We start from the raw sequence: 27,620 nt of genomic DNA, 5'->3' as shown, positions 1-27,620 counted from the left end.
GATAGTCACACAGGAGAGAGAGGCAGAGAGAAAAGCAGGCTCCATGCACCGGGAGGCCGATGTGGGATTCGATCCTGGGTCTCCAGGATCTGCACCCTGGGCCAAAGGCAGGCGCCAAACCGCTGCGCCACCCAGGGATCCCGATTTCCAATTCTTGATTCAATTCCATCTTGATGCCTGATGTTCCTGACCCTTGGGTTCCTGGTAATAGCCTCTGTTAAATCTCCTTTTTGTGTAGGAGGATGGACCTGAATTTAGCTCAAGTGGTTTTCTCTTGCTTACAATGTAAGAAAACCCAATTCTAACAATTATTTACTAGCTGTGTAACTTTAGGCGAGTTATTTAACCTCCTAGCCTCACTTTTCATGTTGGTAAAATGGGATAGTAAGAGTATTTGCCAGGATTGCTCTAAGGATAATGTGAGTTAATAAATGTGGAGTGTTTAACAGAGTACTCGGCATTGTGGTACATTCTCAATACATTAGATGCTATTTTTATTACTGATTTTTTTTCAGTCAGGCTGCAAATATACGAGTACAGGACACTTTGTGAAGCCACAAAGGATTATATGACACCACTATAACATGACTTGCCACCAAGATTCAGATACATTCCTGGGCTTGCCACTAACCCAATGCGGAGATCTCTACCTCCTAAGCACCTCCGTGAAAGTTTTAGGTTACGGGGAGACCTGCGTGGGAGCTGAGAGGGAGGGGGTGGTACAAGTGTCTCTCCAGAGGGGACCCCGGACCAAAGCAGAGAAGAGGATGCTGCTGGCCCCTTGCCTTTTTGGGGGGCTGGGGACCTGTGAAGGTTGTGAGGGAAGTTGTTAACAGGAGTGGCTTGATGGCTGCCAAAGGCTCAGAGGCATGTTTCCTGGTTTTATTTTATTTTTTTGAAGGCCACTGACTTTATTGATTTAAAAAACTTTACAAGGACAGTGACTGTTCTGCCAAAAAAGGAGCCAAATAGCATAAAACAGACCAGACTAGTGGGGGTGGGGGTGAGGGAAGGGCCAGGAACTCACTCAGTAAAGCTGATAATTGTTGACATGAAGCTGGCAGGGGGAAGGAGTGGGGAGATGCATGCAAGAGTGAGAATTTCAAAAAAGTTGAAATGGTGAGAGGAAGAGAACTCCCAAAGACCTTGAAGTACATCAGAAGTGAGTACAACAGCAATCTCTTCCTTTGTAGAGGAGAGGACAGGGGAGGAGTCCCCACGCGGCTGCAAACTCGGGAGACTGCATGCTGGGGCTTGGGGCTGGGGGCTCTCCACTGTCGAAGGCACCCGGAGCGTCCCGGGACTGCTTAGCATTGGCACCACATGTGTCCTTCAGCCATTCCCGGAAGAGATCTTCATCTTTCTTTAGCACCAGAAACTGGCCAAGGACCACAGAGGCCTTGTCAAGGCCCCTTTCCTCCAGCTTCTTGCCCAAGACTTCACCAATCCCAGCCAGACTCCCCACTGGCTTTTGCCCCATGGGCTCCGCCACGAAGTCTCGGTGCTTTTGGGAGGTTGTCATCTTGATCAGCTTAATCAGCAGCTCTGGCTCCTGTAACGGCTCCTACCGCCACCCGGCTGCTCCGTTTCCTGGTTTTAGTAGAGCCCGATTCCCGTTTGAGAACCCTTGGTTTAGACTGCTAATTGTTAAATACAGGTAATCAGAATAATGATCATTGGCAAATTAGCAGATGGTATTGCTGCTGACACCCTTTCCTTTCCCTAAGGAAACTTTCCCTCTAGTTAACTGGCAGTTAGCGTGTCCATGTGGGACTGTTAACGATCAGCATCAAAAAAAAAATGTAAAATGGCCTGGACGGCTCAGCGGTTTAGCACCGCCTGCAGCCCAGGGCCTGATCCAGGAGATCTGGGATCGAGTCCCACGTTGGGCTCCCTGAATGGAGCCTGCTTCTCCCTCTGCCTGTGTCTCTGCCTCTTTCTCTTCTCTCTGTGTGACTATCATAAAAAAAAAAAAAATTAAAAAAAAATTTTAAAAATGTAAAATGAGTCTTCAAAAAAGAGTTCTGCAAGCACATCATTCCCTCTCCCCAGCTTTATTGAGATGTAGTTGAAATATAATATTGTATAAGTTTACAGTGTGCAGGGTGATGATTTGATACATGTATACATCCATTATCACCTCACAAAGTTACCTTTTGTGTGTATATGTGTGTGGTGAGAATACTTAAGATCTCCTCTTTCAGCAACTTTCAAGTATATAACACAGTATTGTTAACTATAGTCACCGGCTGTACATTAGGGCCTCAGAATGTATTCATCTTATCCCTGCAGGTGTGTACCCTCTGATCACCATCTCCCTATTTCCCCCACCTTGCCCTGTCAACCACCACCCTTTCTAGGAGTTAGGCTTCATTAGATTCCACGTATCTGAGAAATCATAGAGTATTTATCTTTCTCTCTCTGATTTACTTCACTTAGCATAATGCCCTAAGATCCATCCATGTTGTGCCAAGTGGCAGAACTTCCTTTTTCATGGCTGAATAATATTCTCTCTCTCTCTCTCTCTCTCTCTGTGTGTGTGTGTGTGTGTGTGTTCTTTACCCATTCATCTGTGCACAGACACTTAGGTTGTTTCTGTGTCTTGGATATTGTGAATAATGCTGCAGTGAACATCGAAGTACCGATGATTCTTTGAGACAGTGATTTTGTTTCCTTCAGATATATACTCAGAAGTGCGTTGCTGGATCATATGGTTAGTTCTATTTTTTTGAGGAGCCTCCAACGTTTTTCCATATTGGCTGTACCAATTTACATTTCTGTCAACAGTGCACAAGGGTGCCCTCCTTTTCTCCAAACCCTCCCTGGCACTTAACTCTTTTGTCTTTTTGAAAATAGCCTTGCTAACAGATGTGAAGTGGTATCTCACTGTGGTTGTGATTTGATTTCCTTGATTAGTATTGTCGGGTATCTTTTCATGTACCTGTTGGTCACCTGTATGCGTTCTTTGGAAAATGTCTATTCGGGTCCTCTACCCATTTTGAAACTGATTATTATTATTATTTTTGCTATTGAGTTGTGGGAGTTCTTTATATATTTTGGATTTTAACCTCTTATTACATAGATGGTTTGTAACTATTTACTCCCATTCAATAGATTGCTTTTTCATTTTGTTGATATTTTCTTTTGCTGGCAGAAGTTTTTTAGTTTGATGTAGTCCCACTTGTTTATTTTTACTTTTGTTGCCTGCACTCTTGGTATCATATCCAAAAAAAGTCATTGCCAGGACCAATGTCAAGGAACTTTTCCTCTATGTTTTATTCTGTAAGAATTTTATAGTTTTAGGCCTTATCTTTAAGTCTTCAAACCATTTCAGGTTAATTTTTGTGAGTGATGTAAGGGATCTAATTTCATTCTTTTTCATGATTCTTTTTTCAGTTTTCCTAGCACTATTTATTGAAGAGACTGTCCATTTCCCAGTGAGTATTCTTGGCTCCCTTGTCAAATATTAGTTGGCCATAGATACATGTTTTTTTTTTTCTGGGCTTTTGATTTTGTTCCATTGGTTTATGTGTCTATTTTTATGCCAGTACTATATTGTTTTGATTACTATAGCTTTGTAATAAAATTTGAAATAAGGCAGATGATGCCTAAAGCTTTGTTCTTCTTTCCCAGGATTGCTGTGGCTATTTTAGGTCTTTTGTGGTTCCATACAAATATCAGGATTTAAAAAAAAAAAATCTGCGACCTATGCCAAATGCCACTGGAATTTTGATAGGGATTGCACTGAATTTATATATAGATGGTTATAGATAGTGTGAACATTTTAATAATATTTGTTCTTCCAATCCATTAACCCAGGACATCTTTCCACTTATTTGTATCTTCTCAATTTCTTTCATCAAAGTCTTACAGTTTTCCATGTACAGCTCTTTCACCTGGTTACATTTGTTCCTGAGTATTTTATTGTTTTTGATGCCATTATAAATGGGACTGTTTTCTGTATTTCTTTTTCAGATATTTCACTGTTGGTACATAGAAATACAACTGATTTTTGTATGATTTTGTTTCTGAGCACATTACATTTCAAAGGTTTAACACTTATCATTTTAACACTGTATTTCATGTTGTATATGATACATAAAACATCCTCAAGTGGTTTAAAAGTATGTTGCTATGACCATGTAAAGTTGGTGGTGTTCTGTGTGACACTATAGAGTTCTCAGATCCTCAAGAGATTAATTCAGAGATGAACTAGGCTAACTTGGGAATCAGTCTCTGGAGCTGGGTTATAGATGACAACAACTTTTAGCCTTTTTTCTTAAAGCATAAAAAATTCATAAACATCATTACGTAATAGTGATATAAATAAAAACTACTGAGTGAAAACCACCCATAATTCCAGCACCATAACGAATTAATAAATTTTACTTTTCCATGTTAAGTTTACATATCTTTTAATGCTGATTGACAGAGCTTTTTAAATTACAAATTTTTAAACCAAATGCAAGCTGCATGAGTTATGAGAGATGCTTACAAAGTACCTGAGGGATAGGACCACATAAGAGTTTTGACTCATGTTTTTAAAAACTCTTCTGACAGGGTGCCTCAGTCACAGTTGGTTAAGTATCCGACTCTTGGTTTTGGCTCAGGTCATGATCTCAGGGCAATGAGATGGAGCCCTTCGTTGAGCTCTATGCTCAGTGCAGAGTTTCCTTGGGATTCTCTCCTTCTCCCTTTCTCCACCCCACCCCACTTGTGCTCTCTCTCTCAAACAAATAATAAAATAAATCTTTAAAAAAAAAAAACTTCTGATAAGAGTGAACATTTGTTGAAAAGTGAATGAGGCCTTTCAAGATGGATGGGCAGCTACTGGAGACTGAGACCAGGAGGGAAAAGCAAAGTTTCCTGCTCTCTCAGCTTCTCTCTTCCTTGGCCAGTGACAATCTTCCATGAGAAGAGGGCTGAAGAGGTGGATGTGGGACATCACCATGAATCTACTCACTCTAACTCTCTGAAGCCCCTGTCCCCTCATGGCCACCCCAAGCTCTCATCTTTGCTTAGCTAGAGACCAGGAAAAAACACTGTGAGATCTTTGAGAAGCTCTTCTCTTCTGTAGCAGCCAGAGCTTCAGGAGGATTCATGGTATAGCCAGAGTAACATGTGGTCCCTGAAAAGGCATCCCAGAACACGCTCTGTGCAGTTAGGGGCCTGAGGACATGATGTGAGTTGGAAATAGTTGTTAAGCATGTCGCAGTACACCCTTGAATAGATGCCTGTGCTGGGATGAAGAACCACATACACAGAGATTTTAGGTCTCAAAACAAATGGACAAAATGAGCAACTCCATCAGTGATGGCAGCACAATACCCTATATGGCCAGAGAGGAAGGAACATTTGCACTCAGGATCCATCAGGCAGGGAGAAGAGTCCTGAGAAATCAGTCCTTTCATAGCAGAGACTAGCAAGGATCCTGGATACCACCTGGATCTGAGGTCCCCCTCTCCTTCTACCCTGCCATCCCCCATTATTGAACCACCATCCTCAGAATGTCACTGAGTGTCTGCCTTCATGACTGAGTTATCCAAGAGGCTGCTCAAAAGCTAAGCCTAAGAGACTTTTGATCGGCTAGTTAAAACAAATTTCATATTGTAACTGAAGAAAGTAAAGCTTGACAAAGTCTCCTTGGGTGGTAAGAAATGAATTTCTGCAGGAGCTGAGATTCTTGTATTTACTGAAAGAGGAGAAAGAAAAAAAATGGTGAGAAATACTATTCTAGACTAGAGGATAGATACTTCTACATCCTGTGGACCTCATAGTTTTTTTTTTTAATTTTTAAAAATTTTTTTTATTTATGATAGTCACACAGAGAGAGAGAGAGAGGCAGAGACACAGGCAGAGGGAGAAGCAGGCTCCATGCACTGGGAGCCCGACGTGGGATTCGATCCCGGGGTCTCCAGGATCGCGCCCTGGGCCAAAGGCAGGCGCCAAACCGCTGCGCCACCCAGGGATCCCGGACCTCATAGTTATCTTTGATTTTGATCTAATATATATTATATATATTATATATATATATATATTATATATATATATATATATATATAACAGGATCCATTATTCTCCTTTCCCAGAATCATCATTAAGTTTGAAAATAACGTCTTAATAATAGTGCAACAGTTAAGAATGTCTGCTGCATCCATTACTTGGTATATTTTTAAAATAGTGATTTCACATTTATATAGGCCGTTTGGACCTGGCTACATCAAAACAGCTGTTTAAAAATGCCCCACTTCAGATCTGTGTCCTATTTGGTCTTTTTTTTTTTTAAGATTTTATTTATTTATTCATGAGACAGAGAGAGAGAGAGAGAGAGGAACAGACACAGGCAGAAGGAGAAGCAGGCTCCATGCAGGGAGCCTGATGTGGGACTCGATCCCGGGTCTCCAGGATCATGCCCTGGTCTGAAGGTGGCGCTAAACCGCTGAGCCACCTGGACTGCCCCCTATTTGGTCTTCTAATCACAGTCCATCATAACCACTCCACTTTCTCCTTGAAACTTCAGCCTAGAGAACATAGGAGCATTTGCTGGCGGGAGTGGTCACAAAGGATCTATTTATAAAACAACCAGCAATAGTGGCAGAAGTAAAGGCTGTACAAATTCTCTTTCTTCATCACATTTTGGGCATAATTCTTAAAAGTTTAGTCATTCAGATAGTTGTATGTGATTGATAATACCCTTTGCTGGCTGGACAATGTGTAGCATTGAATGGGAACTAAGGGACAATCCCTCACATGCCTGAAATGTTGTGATTTTCTTCTGCAAAAGAGGTGGAAGGTGGAGTAGAGGAGCAAGGAGAAGAGAGGAAGAGATTCATTCATTCAGTTAACAAATATTTTTTGAGTCCTACTATATATATTCTATGTGCTGTTCTAGGCACTGTTGATAGAAACAAAGCAAAGATCCCTAAATTCGTAGTTTGAACTCTAGCAGGATATTGCTGAATACCTTCAATTTCTTCTCATGTGATAAACTGCTATTTGATCAATTGTGGTCTGGTTCTCTGTTACTTGCAACTGAATGTAATCTTAGCAACGAGACTCTGTGGCCATAGTAGTTCTAACACTGCTATCAAACATCCTCAGAAGCAGGGATTGTAACTAGACTACTCTTTCTAGGGTTGAGGACTCTCTGGCTTCCGTTTTTCTATTTGTTTTGGCATACTTCTTTCATGTTGCAGGTTTTTCTCAAATATCTGGTTTATTTGGCTGGCCACTAATTTTTTAATTTTTAATTTTTTTGTAAATTTATTTTTTATTGGTGTTCAATTTGCCAACATATAGAATAACACCCAGTGCTCATCCCCTCAAGTGCCCCCCTCAGTGCCCATCACCCAGTCACCCCCACCCCTCCGCCCACCTCCCCTTCCACCACCCCTAGTTCGTTTCCCAGAGTTAGGAGTCTCTCATGTTCTGTCTCCCTTTCTGATATTTCCCACTCATTTTTTCTCCTTTCCCTTTTATTCCCTTTCACTTTTTTTTATATTCCCCAAATGAATGAGACCATATGTTTGTCCTTCTCCGATTGACTTATTTCACTCAGCATAATACCTTCCAGTTCTATCCACGTCGAAGCAAATGGTGGATATTTGTCGTTTCTAATGGCTGAGTAATATTCCATTGTATACATAAACCACATCTTCTTTATCCATTCATCTTTCGATGGACACTGACTGGCCACTAATTTTTAAGACTGACTCATGAAGAAAGCTCTTTGGGGGCCCTGGGTGCATTGACAAGGTTTATTGCTTTAAGGGCTTTGCTATAGACCACTGGGTCCTGACCAGCCTTATTATTTGGGGACTGTCTAATATCAGTGTCTATAGGTCTTTCCTCTGGACCGGTCTAGTTTCTTTGGAGGAGAATCTAATTGATTGGTGTGAGCTGGGGAGAAGGACATGCCTCAGGCTCCCCATAGGTCAGTATTAGCTACTTATATGATACTCCAGTTTTCAACTCAATGACTTGTCCTTACCCTGCATGTGGCTTAGTCTTCAAATCCACAGCCTCTTGGATTTTCTCCAGAATATGAACCTCCATTCTCCTATGGAGTGGTATTTTGCTGGCTACTTAGCATTGAGAAGGGGACTGGGGACTAGAGGTCCAACCATTGTCCTTTTATAGTTCATTATTCACATTACTTTTGGAGTTACACCTTCACTTGTACCTTTTGTGGTCCAAGCACTGAGACTCTTGGTTTCTAGCTTATTATTCATTGGAAACCCCCTTCTGAGATGTTTGGATTTCAACTTCCTCTATTCTGTTAGGTTAGTTATTACTTCTCCCTTCACTTTTCATCTTCCATAAGTTTGTTGAATAGCCTTTGTTTCTGTTTCCAATTTTTTTGTTGAGGGCTAATACTTTTTTTAACTGTATTCTTTTACCATTATTTTACTAGTGTTTGGGAGGAGGCACAGGTGTCTGGTGTTTCTACCATATTTTTCTTCATTTCAGGAATTATGATAGCAAACATCCTAGTAACTGGCTCTTGCAATGAAAACCCCTGAGAAGGGTTTAATGGTCCAGCATTCAGCATGTTGTGGCAGGAGCAAGAATTGCTTTTTTTTTATTTTTTATTTTAGTTTTTATTTATTTATGATAGAGAGAGAGAGAGAGAGGCAGAGACATAGGCAGAGGGAGAAGCAGGCTCCATGCACTGGGAGCCTGATGTGGGATTCGATCCTGGGTCTCCAGGATCGCGCCCTGGGCCAAAGGCAGGCGCCAAACCGCTGCGCCACCCAGGGATCCCAAGAATTGCTTTTTAGCAAAAGAAACCCTCCCTAAACAGGCTTAAGGAAAAGAAGAATTTATTGGCTCCTGAAAGGTAGGAGGTCCAGAGGGTTGAATGGACAATTTTGGTCTAAAAGAGAAATTCAGAGAGAGAATGTATTACGTAGGAGGAAGAGAAGCTATCCATGTAAGTTAGTAAAGATAAAATTAGTTAAGATAGCAAATTTAGGGCAAATTTGAACATGTCAGCCAAAGTTTTGGAAGGAGGCAAAACAAGGGGGAGATGGGCAGGGACTGCAGAAAGTCTGTTTTTATGAATACAAAGCCAAGAGGAACCAAGAACACAGTGGGGATTGGACCTGGGTTGGTTCAAGCTTCATTAAAGTTGTGATGTTCTCTTTCCCTGTGGGTGTTCTTCTCTTTTTAGAGTTTATTTTTAAGTAATCTCTACACCCAACATGGGGCTCAAACTCATAACCCTGAGAATCAAGAGTTGCATGCTCTATCACTGAGCCAGCCACGCCCCAGGTATTCTGATGATGAAACACTTTCTTTATGATAATGGCAAAGATCACATGCAAGAAAAATAACAATTAGTAACAAAGCCACAGGTAATCTAGCTAACTAAACCTTGGAGGTAGTGCACTTTTGGAAGTGACATGACTACAGATAAGAGTAGTATCATGAGGAAAATGATTTCTGGTTATAAAAAGGATTATCTACATCCTGTAGGCTCGAGAGAGCTTTAGATACTTCGAAACTGCTGTCTTTCTCCCTGTCTTTGGCCAAAGTTGTTTTTTTGTTTTGTTTTTTTAAAAAGATTTTATTTATTCATGAGAGACACAGAGAGAAAGGCAGAGACATAGAGGGAGAAGTAGGCTCCTTGCAGGGAGCCCGATGCAGGACTTGATCCCTAGACCCAGGATCACTCCCTGAGCCCAAGGCAGATGCTTAACAGCTGAGCCAGGCATTCCTCTTTGGCCAAAGTTAATGAAAATAAAGAATCATTTGCTTGCATATTCTTATTGTCAGTTCTTTTTTTTTTTTTAAGATTTTATTTATTTATTTATGAGAGACACACAGAGAGAGACAGAGGCAGAGACACAGGCAGAGGGAGAAGCAGGCTCCATGCAGGGAGCCTGATGTGGGACTCGATCCCAGGTCTCCAGGATCACGCCCAGGGCCGAAGGTGGCGCTAAACTCCTGAGCCACCCGGGGCTGCCCTCACCAGTTGTTTCATTGACACCACTGCCTGGAAGCAAAGCCCAGGAACCTAGAACTAGGAAATGATGGGAGTTTTGACTCCTGTTGAGCCAGGTAAATTGATTTGGGACTGGTGTAATTGAGCCTACTACTCCGAAGTGGATGGTAGAAGATAGGGGAGTCAACACAAAGTTGGCTTCAGGCATAACTGAATCCAAAGGTTCCAACAATGTCATTAGTCCTGTTTCCGTATCTCCAGCTCTGCTTATCTCTTGAAGTTTCATTCTGGGCTTCTCCAGTCCCAGATGCCTATATCCCCAGCTTAGCAAATCCAACTAAGAGGACAGTCTATCCCAACAATTCTAACCAAAAATTCCGATATGTTCTGGTGGGTCACATATACATCTCTGAAACAAGCAAGCAAAGACACTGAGGAAACAGAACTCTGGCTGGCCTGCCCTGGTCACTTGCACACATCTGTCATAATGGTCATGTGAGAGTTCAGCCCCACCTGAGATACCGGGACTGGGTTCCTTACAGGAAAGAAGAGTTCTAATATAAAGGGTCGTGAAACCAGACTGTTAATAACAAGAGATATCCACTGTAGGTTCATTTACCTATCATTTACTGATTGATTAAAATCTTGTCCTTTTGTGCTAATCAGCACGGTCCCTAACAGGGGTTACAACATTCAATATAAAGCATTCTAAACTTTTGGAATGAATGTTGAACTGATTTTTTTTTGTATAATTTCTTTTTAAGATTCTTTCTAAGTAATCTCCATACTCCATGAACTCACAACCCCACAAGAGCTGCATGCTCCACTGACTGAGTCAGGCGGGTGCCCCTGTGCTACATCATTTTAAGTAAGTTTTAATTTGGTGTGATAATAGTACCAGCAGAAATGATTCTATTATAGTTTCCTGGTGGAAGTTTCTTGTTCAAAATCTGTTTGAAGGAGGCGCCCACCCTGTAGCTAGGACCTTCCATGTAAATTCTGCTTTTCTGCTGCTCCAATCCTACAAGGCACTTGGTAGGTGTGATTTGATCCACCCACCCAGCAATTAAGATAATGCCCCCATTCCACTCTGTCCTTTCCTACCTGGGTCTCAAAACAGCACTGATATGTGCTCAGTCCAACAAAGTATCACGAGAAAGTTTCAGCTTCTGATTCTAACACTTCTTTTTGCAGGGATCTAATGAGTGCACAGGACCCAGTGTGTTGGGGTAGAGTAGAGGTAGAGCAGTGAGAAGCCGTGCCTTCTGCACTGCTCTTCCAGATTCTTTCTCCCAATCTTCTCTCTTTTCCTTTCTTTCTCAACCTCCAAATTCCCCAAGTCTCCGAACATACCTCACTAAGAGTCAAACACTCCTGTATTTGTTAACAGATTCAAATATATGCCCCAGAACAGGAGAAGGTCTCCCTCTCTGCCAAAGCTTAGGTCCACCAGATCACCTGCCGCTCAGACAGATTGCTTTTCAATGTCATTGAGATTTTCAAAAAATCATCTTAAATCATCTGTACTAGTGGAACAAAAACAGAGTGGCTATATAAATGTTGACAATGGTTTTATTCTTTCCCAATCTTACAGGGTTAGAGTAGCTTACACTATATTACATACTTGCTCTATTACTCAGTACATGTTCATAAGTGAGGTTCTATTTCTTGTGCTCACATCTATTATATAAGAGAAGAAGTGCTGTAAAGTATCCTGCAAATGTTAGATGTTGTAATCCCTAATACATTTTTTTTTATAACACTGGGCATTGTCAAAATATTTTCAGTAACTTTCCCATTGAAGCCACATACATTAAGTTCTTACTCAAATCATGGGGATCAATGATGAAATAATTCTGAATTCATTTTTTTTTTCTTGTACAAAGTTTCTTCTGAAATCAGTGGCAATTCTGATTGTGGGCTAGCTCCAGGCAGCATTCTGCAGAATGACAATCATGTCCACTATTAATGGGTCATTGTGTCCTTCTTCCCCAACTGAATCATATATCAGTTTGGCTTCCTTGACTGGGTGGCTCAGTCAGTTAAGCACCAGCCTTCGGCTCAGGGCATGGTCCTGTGGTCCTGGGATGGAGCCTCACATCCACCCTCTCCCTCTGCCATTCCCCTGCTTTGTGCTTTCAGGCTCTCTCATAAATAAATAAATAAATAAATAAATAAATAAATAAATAAATAAATAAATAAATCTTTTAAAAAATGATATTGCAGTCATCTAAATAAAGTTTCTTTTGATGATATGACTATCATAGGAAGGTAAAACCTATCTCTTGGCATTTGTAATCACATGGATGGAGCTCAAAAGTATAATGCTAAGCAAAATAAGTCAGTCAGAGAAAGACAAATACCATATGACTTCACCGATATGTGGAATTTAAGAAACAAAACAAATGAGCAAAGAGGGAAAAACCGAGGGAGAGACAAACTAAGAAACAGACTTTTAACTATAGGGAACAAACTGATGGTTACCAGAGGGTAGGGGAATGGGAGATGGGGGTGATTAGGATTAAGTAATACACTTATGATGAGCACTGGGTGATGTATAGAATTGTTGAATCATTACATTATATACTTGAAACTAATATAATACTGTATATTAACTAACTGGAATTAAAATAAAAACTTAAACAAATAACAAAAAAAAGAAAATCATCTCTAATAATGAAATGTATAATATTTTTAAAGATTAAAACTCCTTAGAAGAGTTTACGAATTTTAACAATACTCAATTTTAACTCTCTTAATGTTTTATTGCAAAAATATTTTTAAAAGTTATTTACTTATTTTAGAGAGAGAGAATGAGATATCATGAGCAAGTGGGGCAGAGGGAGGAGAAATCCAAGCAGATTCGGGGCTGAGTGAGAAGCCCAACTCAGGGCTCAATCCATAACCCTGAGATCACCACCTGAGCCAAAACCAAGAATCAGGTGCTTAACTGCACCACGCAAGAACCTCTTTTTGCAAAAATATTAAAAAGAATGTTTAAAAGCTTCAATAACTTCATCACTCTAGTAAAGATGTCTTTTTAGTTTTTCTTTTTTTTTTTTCTTTTTAGTTTTTCTAAATTTCCTTCCACCTTTATCTGTATGTGCAAATATATTATATAACTGTGATCACAGAACATGCACTATATAGAGAGTACATCTACTAATGATTCTTAACTAGAGAAGATTGCCTTGCAGGGGACAGTTGAGAATATCTGGAGATATTTTTAATTGTCCCTACTAGGGGCAGGTAGGGGCTACTGGCATCTATTGGGTTTCCAATAGATGAACAAAAAAGACTACAGTATACAGCTCCCTCTCAAAAAAAGAATTATCCAATCCAAAATGTCCATAGTGGCAAGGTTGAGAAACCCTGTACACACACACATTTGTATTATACTTTTAACAACTATTGTATCCTTTTTTATTTTTATAAAATTTTTATAATTATCACTTATATCATCTAGCTGGCAATCATTATTTAGGTAATGATGTCCCCACTCTTAGATATAATGTTATGAGCATCTTCATACATATGGCTTCTATATTAGTTTGAATTAAATTCCCATGAGTAAAATTACCTTAATAAAGGGTATTATAGATTTTATTTTATTTTATTTTATTTTATTTTATTTTATTTTATTTTATTTTACAGAGGGAGTGGAGGAGGGGCAGAAGGAGAGAGACAGAATCTCAAGCAGAGTGTGGAGCCTGACACAACAGTTTGATCTCACAACCCTGAGATCAGGACCTGAGTTGAAATCCAGAGTCTGATGTTTAACTGACTGAGCCATCTAGGCACCCCAGGGTATTATATAACCTTAATGACTCTTAAAACTGGTATACATAACTTAACAAACATTAACTTTGGCAAAATACATTAATTATTATCAGTTTATCAAAGAGAATTAAAATTTGCCTTTAACCACAGTTTTTTTTTTTTCCCCACAGTTTCTAATGCTATAATTTTGTAAGTGGGAAGTGATGGTGCCGAGAGAGGATTATATCTGACAGCTTTGGCTTTTTGAATATACAGTGATATTTGAGGGGCAAAGAGGATATCTCTTTACCCAATTTATATTTGCCACTGTTTTTTTTTTAAGATTTATTTATTCATGAGAGACACAGAGAGAAAGAGGCAGTGACATAGGCAGAGGGAGAAGCAGGCTCCCCATAGGGAGCCTGACATGGACTCGATCCTGGATCCTAGGATCACACCCTGAGCCACTCAGGCATCCCTGCCACTGTTTCTTGAAGTATCACATAAGTGGGGAGGGGTAATCCTGTATTTTAGCCTTCATTAAGAATAGAAGTACTGACATAGACACAGAGAAGTGTGACAGTGTCCTATTCATCTTCCTTTCCTTAGTGCCTACCATGGGGTCGAGTAGGGGTACACTATAAAGTTATATGCATGATCAATATTTGTTAGATGGACAGATGGGGTAGGAGTAGTCACTTGAAGCAACTAGCTGAATGTGACTGACTTTACTGGGGCAGATGACAGCATAGAAAGCATTGTGTTCCCATAAAACCAGTAGCACTTATAGTGGCATTTGGTTCCTAGTTCTCATTACACTTAATGATTTAGATTGTTGCTCCTGCTAGCACAGCTTCTAGGAATATCTGCTAAAGTTGGTGGTAGAGTCAAGATATTGAAGATCTGGGGACAAACAACATGCCTCTTTCTCTTAGCCAGGACGAAAAAACACTCTCTAGTAAGATAATACTTGTTTTTGTTTAATTCAACAGGGATACAAAGGCACTAACAAATTAATGAACTGATTGATGAATTTTTAATAACTAGGGAATAGTGTATATGCCACAAAATTGAAAAGTATAAAAGAATATGTGAAGTATTCTTTCAAGCTGTGGTCTCCAGCAATCCTGTTTCCCTCCCTGGAGGGTCTACCAGAGATATGTTAGGTATAGGCTAGAAACTGCCATCACCAAGAAATCCCAAAATAAGGCATAAAAGCAAAATGGAAGTTTGCCTTTCTCATGTAACAGTCTGGAAGTATGTGGTTCAGGCTGGGGAGTGACTTTGCTCCACAAAACTCATCCAGGGACCTAGTGCCTTCAGTCTGGTTGCCCTGCCATCTCTTACATGTTCTGCTTGGTAGAAGCTGATTCAGTCCCATGTCTATACTCTAGGATGCAAGAAGGGAAAGAGAACATAGAGGGCAAACCATTTCTTTTTAAGCAATGACACAGCAGTTCCACCAACCTTTCTGCTCATATTTCATTGGCAAGAACTTTGTCACAAGGTCACACCTAGCTGCAAGGGGAGCTGGGAACGTAGTTTTTAGTCAGGTGACTGTAAGACCAGCCCAAAATGCAGAGAAGAATTGATGTAGTCGTTGTTGGTATCTCAAAGTAAGAATTGGGTGCCTGGGTGGCTCAGATGGTTGAGTGTCCAACTCTTGGTTTCAGCTCAGGTCGTGATCTCAGGATTGTGTGATGGAGCCCTGCATTGAGCTCTGCACTTGGTGGGGCATCTGCTTGGGATTCTCTCCCTCTGTCCCTCCTGCCCTGCTGCTCGTATTCTCTAAAATAAATAAAATCTTAAAAACAAAACCACCCACTAATAATCCTTTTTACCAGGTGGTAATGATGTCAACTGGATTATGAATCATTGAATCTCAGTATTTTTTTTTATTTATTCACGAGAGACAGAGAGAGACAGAGAGAGAGAGAGAGAGAGAGAGAGAGGCAGAGACAGGCAGAGGGAGAAGCAGGCTCCACGCAGGGAGCCTGACGTGTGACTCAATCTCGGGTCTCCAGGATCACACCCCAGGCAGAAGGCGGCGCTAAACCGCTAAGCCACCAGGGCTGCCCTCTGTCTCAGTATTTTTTTTTTTTAAATATTTTATTTATTTATTCATAGAGACACAGAGAGAGAGAGAGAGAGAGGCAGAGAGAGAAGCAGGCTCCATGCAGACAGCACGACGTGGGACTCGATCCAGGGTCTCCAGGATCACACCCTGGGCTGCAGGCGGTGCTAAACCGCTGCGCCACCGGGGCTGCCCTCTGTCTCAGTATTGAATTGTGATGCTGGAATGTCACAACTAGATCCTTTCAAAATACCAAGACTAAAGTAAACAGAAATCAATACAGGCCTGATACTTCAACCCATTTCATTACTAGATTATTTGTCCTTTTTTTTTTTTTTTTTTTTTTTTAAGGAGGCTCTCTGCCCAGTGTGGGGCTTAAACTCAAGACCCTGATATCAAGAGTCGTATGCTCTACTGACTGAGCCAGCCAGGCACTCCAAGATCATTTATCTTCTTTAACTCATTCTTCTCTTTCTTTTATTTGAATCTGGAGGTGACTGGCAATCGTCTTTCCCAACAACACTGGGCACACTTAATCTTTTAAAGTTGTGGAAGTGGGTGAAACTTACCTTTGTTGATCTCAGTTCTTCACCCTCTTACACTGAGCATACAATAGCTATGGTGTCCCAACCATTCAGAACCCCACATCAAGGGCACACATGGTTGCTCTCCATGTAAGGCTAATGGCTACAACATTTTCTCTCTTCTTATCCAACAAATACACCTTTAGTGTTCCACTTACACCTGGTTGATAAGGCTGAAAAGCTGGGGGCTGAGAAGGAATTTAAGGAGTGGTTGAAATGTTGCTGCTTGTGAAAAGAATTCAATTTGACTATGTAGAACTATTGCCTCACCTATTTTAAAAGGCCTAGAGTTTGTTTTACTGTCTGTAGGACCTAAATAAATAAATAAATAAATAAATAAATAAATAAATAAATATATTCTGTGTTTAAATTGCAAACATTGGCATCCATGAAGAAACAACTCCAAATATCATTTTTATAAATTGCCACTTCTTTTCTGAAACAAAAACAAAAACAAAACAAAAACAAAAAAACATTGCACAATATAGAAATAATCAAGCAGATGGACTTTTCTCTCTTCTCCCTTCCTATGGTCATTTTGATGTCATTAGCAGAAGAGCTGAAGCCATCTTTTATCTTTTTTTTTTTTCTTTTTCTTTTTTTAGTGCACATGTGCATGGGGGGGTTGGAAAGGGGCAAGGGGTGAGAGAGCAAGAGCAAGAGAGACTTTTTTTAAAGATTTTATTTATTTATTCATGAGAGACACAAAGAGAGAGAGAGGCAGAGATACAGGCAGAGGGAGAAGCAGGCTCCATGCCAGGAACCTGATGTGGGACTCGATCCCAGGTCTCCAGGATCACCCTGGGCTGAAGGCAGCGCTAAACCGCTGAGCCACTGGGGCTGCCCGGGAGAGAAATACTCTTAAGCAAGCTCCATGCCCATGCCCAGCTCAGAGTCCAAGACAGGACTCCATCTCATGACCCTGAGACCATGACCTGAGCCAAAATCAAGAGTTGGACACTTAACTGAGCTGCTCAAGTGCCCTATTACTATCTTTTCTCACTGTAAATCTTCATTATAAGGGTTGACTTGGTGATATGTAAGTTGACTATAGCTATCTTTAGTTCTCTTTAAAAAAATTTTTTTTTTAAAGATTTTATTTATTCATGGAGACACAGAGAGGGAGACAGGGAGACAGAGACATAGACAGAGGGAGAAGCAGGCTCCTCCCAGGGAGCCCGATGTGGAACTCTATCCTGGACCTGGGATCACACCCTGAGCCAAAGGCAGATGCTCAAACACTGAGCCACCCTGGTGTCCTTCTCTCTCCCTTTCTCTCTCTCTCTCTCTCTTTTTTTTTTTAAGATTTATTTACTTATTTTTAGAGAGAGTGAGCAGGGAGAGGGGCAGAGGGAGAGGTAAAAGGGAATCTTAAACAGACTCCATGCTGAGTGCAGAGCCTGATGCGGGGCTCAATTCCACAACCCTGAGATCATGACCTGAGCTGAAATCAAGAGTTAGATGTTCAACCAACTGAACCACCTGGGGAACCCCAAGCTATCTTTAGTTCTCTAAATGTGTTGCAGGAATAGTTAATATTAAAAAAAAAATCTGGGATCCCTGGGTGGCGCAGCGGTTTAGCGCCTGCCTTTGGCCCAGGGCGCGATCCTGGAGACCCGGGATCGAATCCCACATCGGGCTCCCAGTGCATGGAGCCTGCTTCTCCCTCTGCCTGTGTCTCTGCCTCTCTCTCTCTCTCTCTCTCTCTGTAACTATCATAAATAAATAAAAATTAAAAAAAAAAAATCTGCTACTAATAAAGGATTCCGAAAAGACTACATGTATTGGCCAATATTTGACAAAGACTCAATAACAGACATATTTATTCAAAGACTGCAATGCTTCCCACATCACAGCACATGTAGAAAATATTAGTACTCGTATGGCACACTGATGGAAGTTGGAGCCAATCAGCCTTGAAACTGCCTGCACCTGGCCTCATCTAGCTGTCCCAAGGGTTGAAGGGAATCATTGCCTTGGCACAATCCATTCTTTTGGCAGCTGAGTTGGAGAAGACTTATCTAAAATGCTGGTATCCAAAATGTAGTCTTCACATCAGCAGCAGCAGCAGCACCTGGGGGCTTGTTAGGAATGCAAAATTGGGGGCGCGTGGGTACCTCAGTTAGTCAAGCATCTGATTCTTGATTTCAGCTCAGGTCGTGATCTCAGGGTCGTGAGATCAAGCTTCACATCAGGCTCCATGTTAGGCATGGAGCCTACCTAAGATTCTCTCTTTTCTTCTCCTGCCCCTCCCAACACTTTCTCTCTTATATATATAAAGAAAAAGAAAGAAAAAAGAAAGAAAAGCATTCCATTAATACTCTCAATTATTCTTTAAGTATTTTAATACTTCTGGCTTAAACTAACTGGAATGAATTCTGTTCTCTGAAATTCAACTTTGATTCATATAGTCAGCTGTTTTCAGGACCATACATGTATTCACTGATTTATTTAGCCAGTATTTATTGAGGGTCTTCTCTGAACCAGTGTTTATATATATTATATATCTATATATAATTAAAAATTATATTCCTTTTTTTCTTTAAAGACTTTATTTATATATTCATGAGAGAGAGAGAGAGAGAGAGAGAGAGAGAGGGGCAGAGACACAGGCAAAGGGAGAAGCAGGCTCCATGCAGGGTGCCTGACGTGGGACTTGATCCTGGGTCTCCAGGATCACACCCTGGGCTGAAGGCGGCACTAATCCGCTGAGCCACCCGGGCTGCCCCAAAATTATATTCCTAAGAAAGTAGTCCCATCCAAATAGGACAGAAAAATTAAAAGTTCCAATGCCAAACTAATCCCCATAAATAACAGTCCATATGTCCTCATTGATATACTGGAAAGAAGATGGGAATTGAGAGACAAAAGATTAGTTTTTCTGAACATTGTCAAAAGGAGACAGTAAGGACTTGCTCTACTTCAATGTTTCTGTGAGAATCAAATCAGGCAATGTATATGAAACTGCTTTGTACATAGTAAAGTTCTATGCAGTGCTATTTATTTATTTATAATTAGTAATAATAGTAAATTTATCCTATGGACTTTTAATATAGGATGCTTATGATAGCACCTTTAAAAAATACTTTTGTTTGCTTTATTCTCAATTCAGTGGAAATTCTGATGATCGTGTAATGGCATTCTTTTTTTAAAGATTTATTTGAGAGAAAGAACACAAATGGGAGGAGGAGCAGCAGAGCCAGAGGGAGAAGCAGGCTCCTCACTGAGCAGGGAGCAGGACGTGGGGCTTGATCCCAGAACTCTGGGATCATGACCTGGGCCAAAGGCAGACACTCAGCTAATTGAGCCACCCAGGTACCCCAATGTAATGGCATTCTTAGAGATAAGTCAGAGAGTGACTACTTTGTGAGAAGAATTTTCACGTTTGAAAAATATTCACAATAAGAAATCTTTCGATAGATGTGCTTCATTTAATACAATTGGTTGACAAATTTAAATCATACATATTTTGGTATATCTAGTGTACAAAATATAGCTTAGTTGGCTGAAAAATGTAATTATGTCTTTTAAATGATCTCATTTCAAATATGGGTGAGGAGCAAATCAAATTATGGATAAATCTTTGAGACATATACATATACCTAAGTTGCACAACTTACATGTTTTATGTGCTTCCTTTTCTTAAGCTAGGAGAAGGAGAGCTTAACTCAGACCAACAAGTGTCTAGTCAGTGGCTACCATGTACAATGTTGTAGGTGATGAGAACACAAAAAGATGAATAAGATACGGTCCTATGCTACAGTCCAGTCCAGCATATCCAAAGCAGCAGCCAGTTGTACATGTGGCTATTGGTTACTTAAAATGCAACTAGTAGGGGGATCCCTGGGTGGCTCAGAGGTATGGCGCCTGCCTTTGGCCCAGGGCGCAATCCTGGAGCCCCGGGATCGAGTCTTGCGTCGGGCTCCCGGCATGGAGCCTGCCTCTCCTTCTGCCTTTGTCTCTGCCTCTCTTTCTATGTCTATCATAAATAAATAAAATCTTTTTAAAAAAATGTGACTAGTATGACTCAGAAATAGAATTTTACATTTTCTTTAATTACAACTAATTTAAATGTAAATAGCCATGTGTGACTAGTGGCCACTGCACTGGATGGCACAGGTCTAGCCAAACTCAATAACTGATTTGTGGTTAGGCTGCATGGGCCAAACACTTTTGTCTTTTTTTTTTTCTTCTTTTCTTGTCTTAAAGATGATCTATTGATTTTCTGATCTTAGGGGTAGTGGTGGAGGAAACTGCCACAATAATTTCGGAAAGTACATAGTATCAAGGGAAACGATTATACAATTCTGTTAAAAATCCATTCCATTTGATTCAAATGCCCCCTAACATATTCAGAATGCAAAGACATTGCCAGGCCGAGAAAGCTGAAGGTGGGAAAGGTAAATTAAAAAAAAAAAAAGGGGGGAATCCCTGGGTGGCTAAGCGGTTTAGCGCCTGCCTTTGGCCCAGGGCGCGATCCTGGAGTCCCACATCAGGCTCCCTGCATGGAGCCTGCTTCTCCTTCTGCCTGTGTCTCTGCCTCTCTCTCCCCCTATGTTTACCATGAATAAATAAAATCTTAAAAAAAAAAAAAGGTCTAAAAACCTAGTTTATGTGTTCTCTTTAGTATTCCTTGTCATTTTTAGTGGTTGCAGCATCAAAGATCGGGAAAAACAATGAGTGAATTAGTAACTTTCTTACTAAGGAAACTTCCTTGATGGGGTGAAATGGGGTGTTTCCAAGAAGTTTTTATTTTTCTTAAGTTAAAAAAGAAAAGAACCAAGAGCTCTACTTAACAAAAAGGCACTAAATACTGATTACTCCCAATTATTTCATCTTCTATACCATTGGGAATGATCCGTAGCACTTAGTACCATTTTGTTAAGTGTGAGCAACTACTTGTTAATCTTTATATTTTCATGTCAGTGAATTTACTTTGATAAATTCTATTTGCTCTCAACTGGGGATAGAAATGCTACGATTTTACTCTTCTTGCTTATTAAAAAAATTTTAAAGATGTCTAAAGCACTCTCAATTCACAGGAGTTAGAAGTGGAAATAATTTAAGTATTATTTCTAAGATTAAGTGGCTACCACTATGATGGTAAGAATCTGAATTTTACCCATCATTATTTAGTATCTGAGCTAGTCCTCTAAAGTAAATCTATTTTATTTTTGCTGACTTATCACAACTTTTTTTTTTAAAGAGGCATAATAAGGTAGTAGTTCCAGCCCCAAAGCAGATGTGCATGATGATAATGCCCAAAAGAGAATACCACTGTGGTTACACTTGACTACACAGCGAGCTAATAGTGCTCAAGCACTTCCTACAGGGTGCATCCACTTGGAACTGTGGCTTTTCACCATAACAAACCAAATGTAGATCAAATTAAAGGGGTTAGCTTGGGTACAGGACAGAGTGTCCTTTCTTGGGGGATCTCTGTCAAACACAGAAGTGATATCATCACAAGCATACTTGGGATTTGACAGTTTCATAGGAACTAATTGATTTGTCTCTGTCTGGGCTTTGTGTTAAACAGGTCTTTTTTTTTTTTTTTTAAGTTTTTATTTATTTATTCATGGGAGACACAGAGAGAGAGGCAGAGACACAGGTAGAGAGAGAAGCAGGCTCCATGCAGGGAGCCCGACATGGGACTCGATCCCGGGACTCCAGGATCACACCCTGAGCCAAAGGTAGATGCTCAACCGCTGAGCCACCCAGGCATCCCTGTGTTAAACAGGTTTTTGTTGTTGTTGTTGTTAAACAGGTCTTAATGAAAATATACCTCTATAGTTCCAATTCTTTGGAAATGTGGCTCACAAATAAGGTGTGCATAAGGGTTTTATTTGATTTTGAAAAAGCTGAGGCAGAAAACAAAGTTTTGTATATTCAGTCAAATAGTTGCAATATTGGAAATTGAGTTTGGGTATGAAAAGTTCATAGTTTGCATCGCCAGTTGTTCATATGATGTATCCATCAGAAAATAAAGATACTTCTCTATTGATTTCTGAGCCTTTTCTATAGAAATTAAATTTAAAAATGAACACTAAAACAGCTTTGTTTGTAATTTCTTATGGAAGCCAATTAAATTTCCTTATACTAATAAAAATGATGAAAACTATAATCTATTCATCCCTTTCTAGAATTACTACTACATAAGCCCTGGTAGAAATTAGTGAATAAGTTAGTATCATGATAAGTGAGTATAAGATCTGTGTTTGTGGCAGTAAATTTAAAAAATTATTCTTCTTGATGAGTACTGGATCTGGAATCAGATAGCTTGGGTTCTAATTCTTACTCTCTGGTTGGCTTGGTCTTTACGGCAGGTCCTCCTTAACCCTTCCTGGATTGTTTAATTGTAAAATGGGCAAAGTAATAATGCCTGTAAGAGGGCTTCTGTCAGAATTTGCTGACATGACCTGTATAGTGGCTAGCATAGTACCCAGCACACTGTGAATGGCTGTTATTACATGTGTCTTGTTTCCTTGACTTGACTGCAAGCTTTGAGAAGGCAGGGATGATTTCATATAGTTTTCTGGTCCCTTCATCACTTAGCACACTATCTTATAATTTTTTTTTACAGATTTATTTACTTATTCATGATAGACATAGAGGCAGGAGGAGACACAGGAGGAGGAAGCAGCAGCCTCCATGCTGGGAGCCCAACGTGGGACTCGATGTCGGGACTCCAGGATCAAGACCTGGGCCAAAGGCAGGCGCTAAACAGCTGAGCCACCCAGGGATCCCCCACTATCTTATAAATTACACTCAGTACTGAGATTTAAAACTAAATAGCAACTCAGGGTTAGATTATAAAGGACCTTGACTATCAGTTTCCAGTTTCCCCAGGGCTGCTCTAGACCTGTCTCCCATTCTAGTAGAGCCTCTGAATCCACTTTGAGTTGTGGTAATGGTAGTTCATGGCTGTTTCTTATCCTAATCAAGAGCATCCAATCCAATCAAGCATTCAGACAATCAGCCAAAGGCCTGAGGCTAGATGTAGTGCAAAAGAAATTCCAGATGGTCAGGGCATTTAGGAGCTGTTACTGGGTTTCTTAGGCATTTCTGGCTCCTGGGAGGTGTGTAATTTATCTCATTTAAGTTAAATCATGCAGAGTATAATTTATACCCTCCTTCTTTAGCTCTTCTCATGGTAGAGTGATTAGCTAGCTAGCATTCTCCTTATCGAAGGACTTGTCACTGAACAACTTATCAGCAATAAGCTCACAGATAACCTGTGGTCAATGTACAGATCGATGTCCTTTAAACAGACTATGTTTCACGTCTTCAGGTTTTTTTTTACTGAGCAGTTTGATGTGACCTATTCCAAAAAAGAACCAAGTTTCATGCTGGTACATATTCCTTCCCACCTTCTGTTAGTAAACAGAGTATAACTGCAAGGTTTCGCAAGGCTGGGTTTCCTTCTGGATTGGCGTGAGACTTGAATTTTAACCTGGTATAATCTAGGAGTTGGAGGTAGGCTTTGAGAATATTTTCACTATCACTATAAAATATTTGGAAAGTTTGGATAAGGCCTTCTTTCTGGCTCTTTTCATTCTTCCCAATGCTCTGTCGGTAATATTTCCTCATGTGGCCAGCACTGCAGCTCCCTCTTTGGTATTTCTTTTGTCTACTTCCATTCTATCTTAATCTAAAAAATAAATTTCTAACATTTTTTTAGTTCTGTCAGTGTACACTTGCAGCTGCACACAAATTTGATTATAAGCTCTATGGTGCTGTGAAAAGCTTGCATTTTTCCCCCCCAAAATGACAGGCAGTGTAAATTATAAAGTAAAAAACAGTGTGTGTTAAAGCACTGCCAGCAATAAATAAAAATGGCTTTTTTGGAGGAAATAACTTTGGAAATGAGGGAGAACAAGGTGGGAGGAGGAAACAATCCACAAGGTTAGGAAAGGAAGAGCCACATTTAGAAGAGCATGGAAGGATAAAGACAATGGAAACACTTAAGGGTCTCTATCCCAGGCAACCCTCCGGGGGTTAAGTCACAGAGGGCAGTTAGGTTGGATTAGATTTGCTAGTTTCTCTCCTGACAGATACTGGACCTTTATTTCCCAAGGACCACTCACTCCGCATTGTTGAGTATCTAACTTATGCCAGGGATCTGCACAGCAGGTGAGGAAAAAAACAAAAAAACAGCACAGTTCGTCTTCAAGCGTTTCTAGTCTTTAAAACAGAACACCCTAAGAGGTGAAGTATAAAGGGCCCTGCAAAAAAAAGAGAGAGAGAGAGAGAGAGAGAGAGAGAAAGCAGCAAGTAGAAGCTTGGAAGAGTCCTCGGGGCTCCACGAACGAAAGGAGTCCTGGCCCGAGGGAGAAACAGAATTTTCCTAAGTTTCTGTATCTTTCAAAAATAAACGATAACGTTGAAACAGATTCATCAGCCCGAGAGCAAAGGGTTGGGATGAAGGATGACATATCGCACGGAAGATCTAAAACCCAGGAATTTACACACAGCAGTCCCCCCTAAGTGTCAGGAAAGAGAGGCCTAGATGACAAACGCTATCACGGGTCGCACTGACGTCCACCTGCGCCTTGCTAAATGTAGACCGCTGATCTCGAAATATCTAGTGAGGGGCGGGGAGAGGGTGCACCCACTCTCATCCGATTTTGCACACAACAGAGAGGGAGAGAGAGAGAAGCCTACTTTCATGGTTCCAAAAACCCTCTCCTCCCGTCGGCCTCTGTAGTTTTTAAGGGCTGTGCGAGCTCTCTCTGCAGGGAGTTTAGAGGTTTTCCCCACCCTCTTGTCAAGAGAATAAGAGCATTTAAATTAGCGGGAGGGCGGTTAACACCCGCAGCCCCGGCTCCCCTGCACGCCTCGAGGCCCGCTGGGGATCCCTCCACGCCCGGCTCCGGCGCGCGAGAGAATCCAGCGGCGCTAACGGCCGCCGCGCAGCAACGGCTCCCGGGCAGCGCGCGGCGAGCGTTGCGCGCTCGGGACTCGCAGGCCAGCGGCGAGTCGGCCCGGCGCAGGGAGGAGGGCGGGGCCGAGCCGTGGGCGGCTCTTGACGAACAGTCCGTGCGGCCAATTGGAAGCGCGGTCGACTTTTCCGCCTGCCAATGGGGAGCGGGGCCCAGGCCGGGGGGCGCTTCCCGCGGGCTGCGGCTGGATTCGATCCTGCGCGGCGGCCGCGAGGGCGGGGGCGGAGGCTCGGCCTGGGCGGCGGGGAGCGGATTAGGGGAGGAGGGAAGACCGGAAGCCACGGCCGCGTCCCCATCCTTAGATTCGCTCCCCGGGGCTGGAAGCAGAGACGGAGGAGGAGGGAGAGGCTGAATGTGGGCTCCGTAATAAAGGGGAGCGGCCGCTCCGGAGCCTCCTCCTGGGGCGCCCCCCGCCCCCCGCATCCCGCCCGCCCTCTGCGCCCGCCCGGCTCCCGCGGCCCGCCCGGCAGCGCGGCCCTTCGCTCGAGAGGCTCGGCCAGTGGCGGGGACGGCCGGCGGCGTCCGAGGCCCGCGCCCCGCCGCCACCCCCACCCGCTCGCGCGCCCGCCGGTCCCTCCGGCCGCCGCCATGTCCTCCTCCTCCTCCTCCCCCAGGGAGACCTACGAGGAGGACCGCGAGTACGAGAGCCAGGCCAAGCGCCTCAAGACCGAGGAGGGGGAGATCGACTACTCGGCCGAAGAGGGCGAGAACCGCCGGGAAGCGACGCCCCGAGGCGGGGGCGATGGCGGCGGCGGCGGCGGCGCCGGCCGGAGCTTCTCTCAGCCGGTAACAAAGCGCGGCGCCCCGTCCGCGGTGCCTGGCGGCTCCCGGGGAAGCAGGGCCGGGCGGCGGGGCCCTCCGCGCGCCCGGGGCCCCCTCCCTGCTGCTGCTGCTGCTGCTGCTGCTGCTGCGCGGGGCCGGCCGGGATTAGCCTGTCTGCCCTACCTGTTTCGCGCATCCCGACCGCGAATCCGGCTCCGGCCTGGCCGCAGGCCCCGCGCGCGCGCGCGGTCGTCCGCCGGCCCCGAACTCGGGGAGGGGAGCCGGGCGGGCGCGGGCGCGGGCGCGGGGGCGGGGGCGGGGGCGGCGGGGCGGCGTTGCTTGCGCGCCCGGGGGGCTCCCGAGCGCCGCTCGAGCGCCGCTTGCTCTTTGTTAGTTCAACTCCGCCGGCGGGCGGGCGTCGGCGCGACCCTCGGTCTCCGCCTCCTGCCGCCGAGCCCGCAGCATCCGCGCGCCCGGCTCGGCCGCAGGACGGTTTGCGTGGGTTCGGCCGGGGTCCCTCTCCGCCTGGGCCCCGAGCACAGCCGCCACCCGCTGACAGGTCGCGCCCCGGCGCTCGCACCCCAGTTCTGGAGGTTTAATTTCAAAATGTTCACTCTTGGCAGGCATGGCGCGCGCGTGCATGCCTTTTTCCAAAAAAAAAAAGTGTTGGTAAGGTCTTAACACCGCCTTTGTTTTTAAGTAAAATCGTAAAATCGCCTTAGTTCTTCATTGGCCGTTTGCTCGTGGCACATTTGCCCCACGAAAGGAGGAACAGAACTCTGCCTTAAACACACATTCCTGCATTCTTGTTGCTCTTGTTAGCTGGAGGCAGAAGGAATGTGAACAGTCGTCTGGTCCGCAGCTAGTAGTAGTAACTCGGCTTCAGTTGCATGACTTTAAGGAAACAAAGCAAAGCAAGTTGTCGCCCTTTTTTGGGTGCCCTTAAGGGGTCTTAATAATAGCCTAGATGTCCTTCAAACATTTAACACAATTGTGATTTTTTTTTTTTGTGCACACATATTCTACTTAGGATGTTTTCACTTTTTATAAGAGGCGAATTATTTAAGTCTTTAGTAATAGTTTGAATTTTTACGTAAAAAATTCTGGTCAAGTAGTCCGTGTTAGAGTTTCCAAATACCAAACAGGTTTCAACACGTTAGAAAAAAAGGAACTTTTTCTTCTTCTAAATAAATGTCTCCTCCTGGCTAAATAATAGCTTTTGATTTTTGTGCCTAGGTATTTGGAATATTCAGAATGTAACTTGAACATGCGAATAAAAGAAATGCATGTTTTCTTAAAAGTTTCAGTTCAAAGACCATTCCACTGTGGAATTGAAACAGGAATATTGTAACTGATATTTTAGATGGATCTCATGGATCAGTGTATTTCTTTTGCCAAAAGTCTTGAGTTTTTTGCATAGCAGCATGAAATATCTCCCTTCAGTGTCTTGGGAAGATACTTTAATCTGTTTATGAAAAAATTTTTTTTGAAAAATTGATTAAACATTAGGGCAATAGTATTATTTTGGATGTTGGTAAGAAAATAATATATAA

At 42.4% G+C, this 27,620-nt stretch overlaps 2 protein-coding genes across 3 annotated transcripts in view; one reads left to right on the top strand and one right to left on the bottom strand.

Moving 5' to 3' along the window:
- The window catches only part of GALM (galactose mutarotase), a 109,978-nt gene extending 83,651 nt beyond the window's left edge, over positions 1-26,327 (bottom strand). The window contains exon 1 of the mRNA XM_049095703.1: positions 26,251-26,327. The gene's annotated coding sequence lies outside the window, so the exon portion shown is untranslated. The remainder of the gene's footprint in view (positions 1-26,250) is intronic.
- The window catches only part of HNRNPLL (heterogeneous nuclear ribonucleoprotein L like), a 39,653-nt gene continuing 37,781 nt past the window's right edge, over positions 25,749-27,620 (top strand). For both annotated transcript variants that reach the window (XM_025454137.3, XM_025454136.3), the window contains exon 1: positions 25,749-26,091. In XM_025454137.3, the coding sequence (XP_025309922.1) occupies positions 25,894-26,091 (198 nt within the window). In that variant the 5' untranslated portion in view covers positions 25,749-25,893. The remainder of the gene's footprint in view (positions 26,092-27,620) is intronic.

Source organism: Canis lupus, chromosome 17 (assembly GCF_003254725.2).
Source record: "Canis lupus dingo isolate Sandy chromosome 17, ASM325472v2, whole genome shotgun sequence".
NCBI lineage: Eukaryota > Metazoa > Chordata > Mammalia > Carnivora > Canidae > Canis > Canis lupus.
Note: the sequence above shows the minus strand (reverse complement) of the source record. Positions and strands in the feature narration are given on the sequence as shown.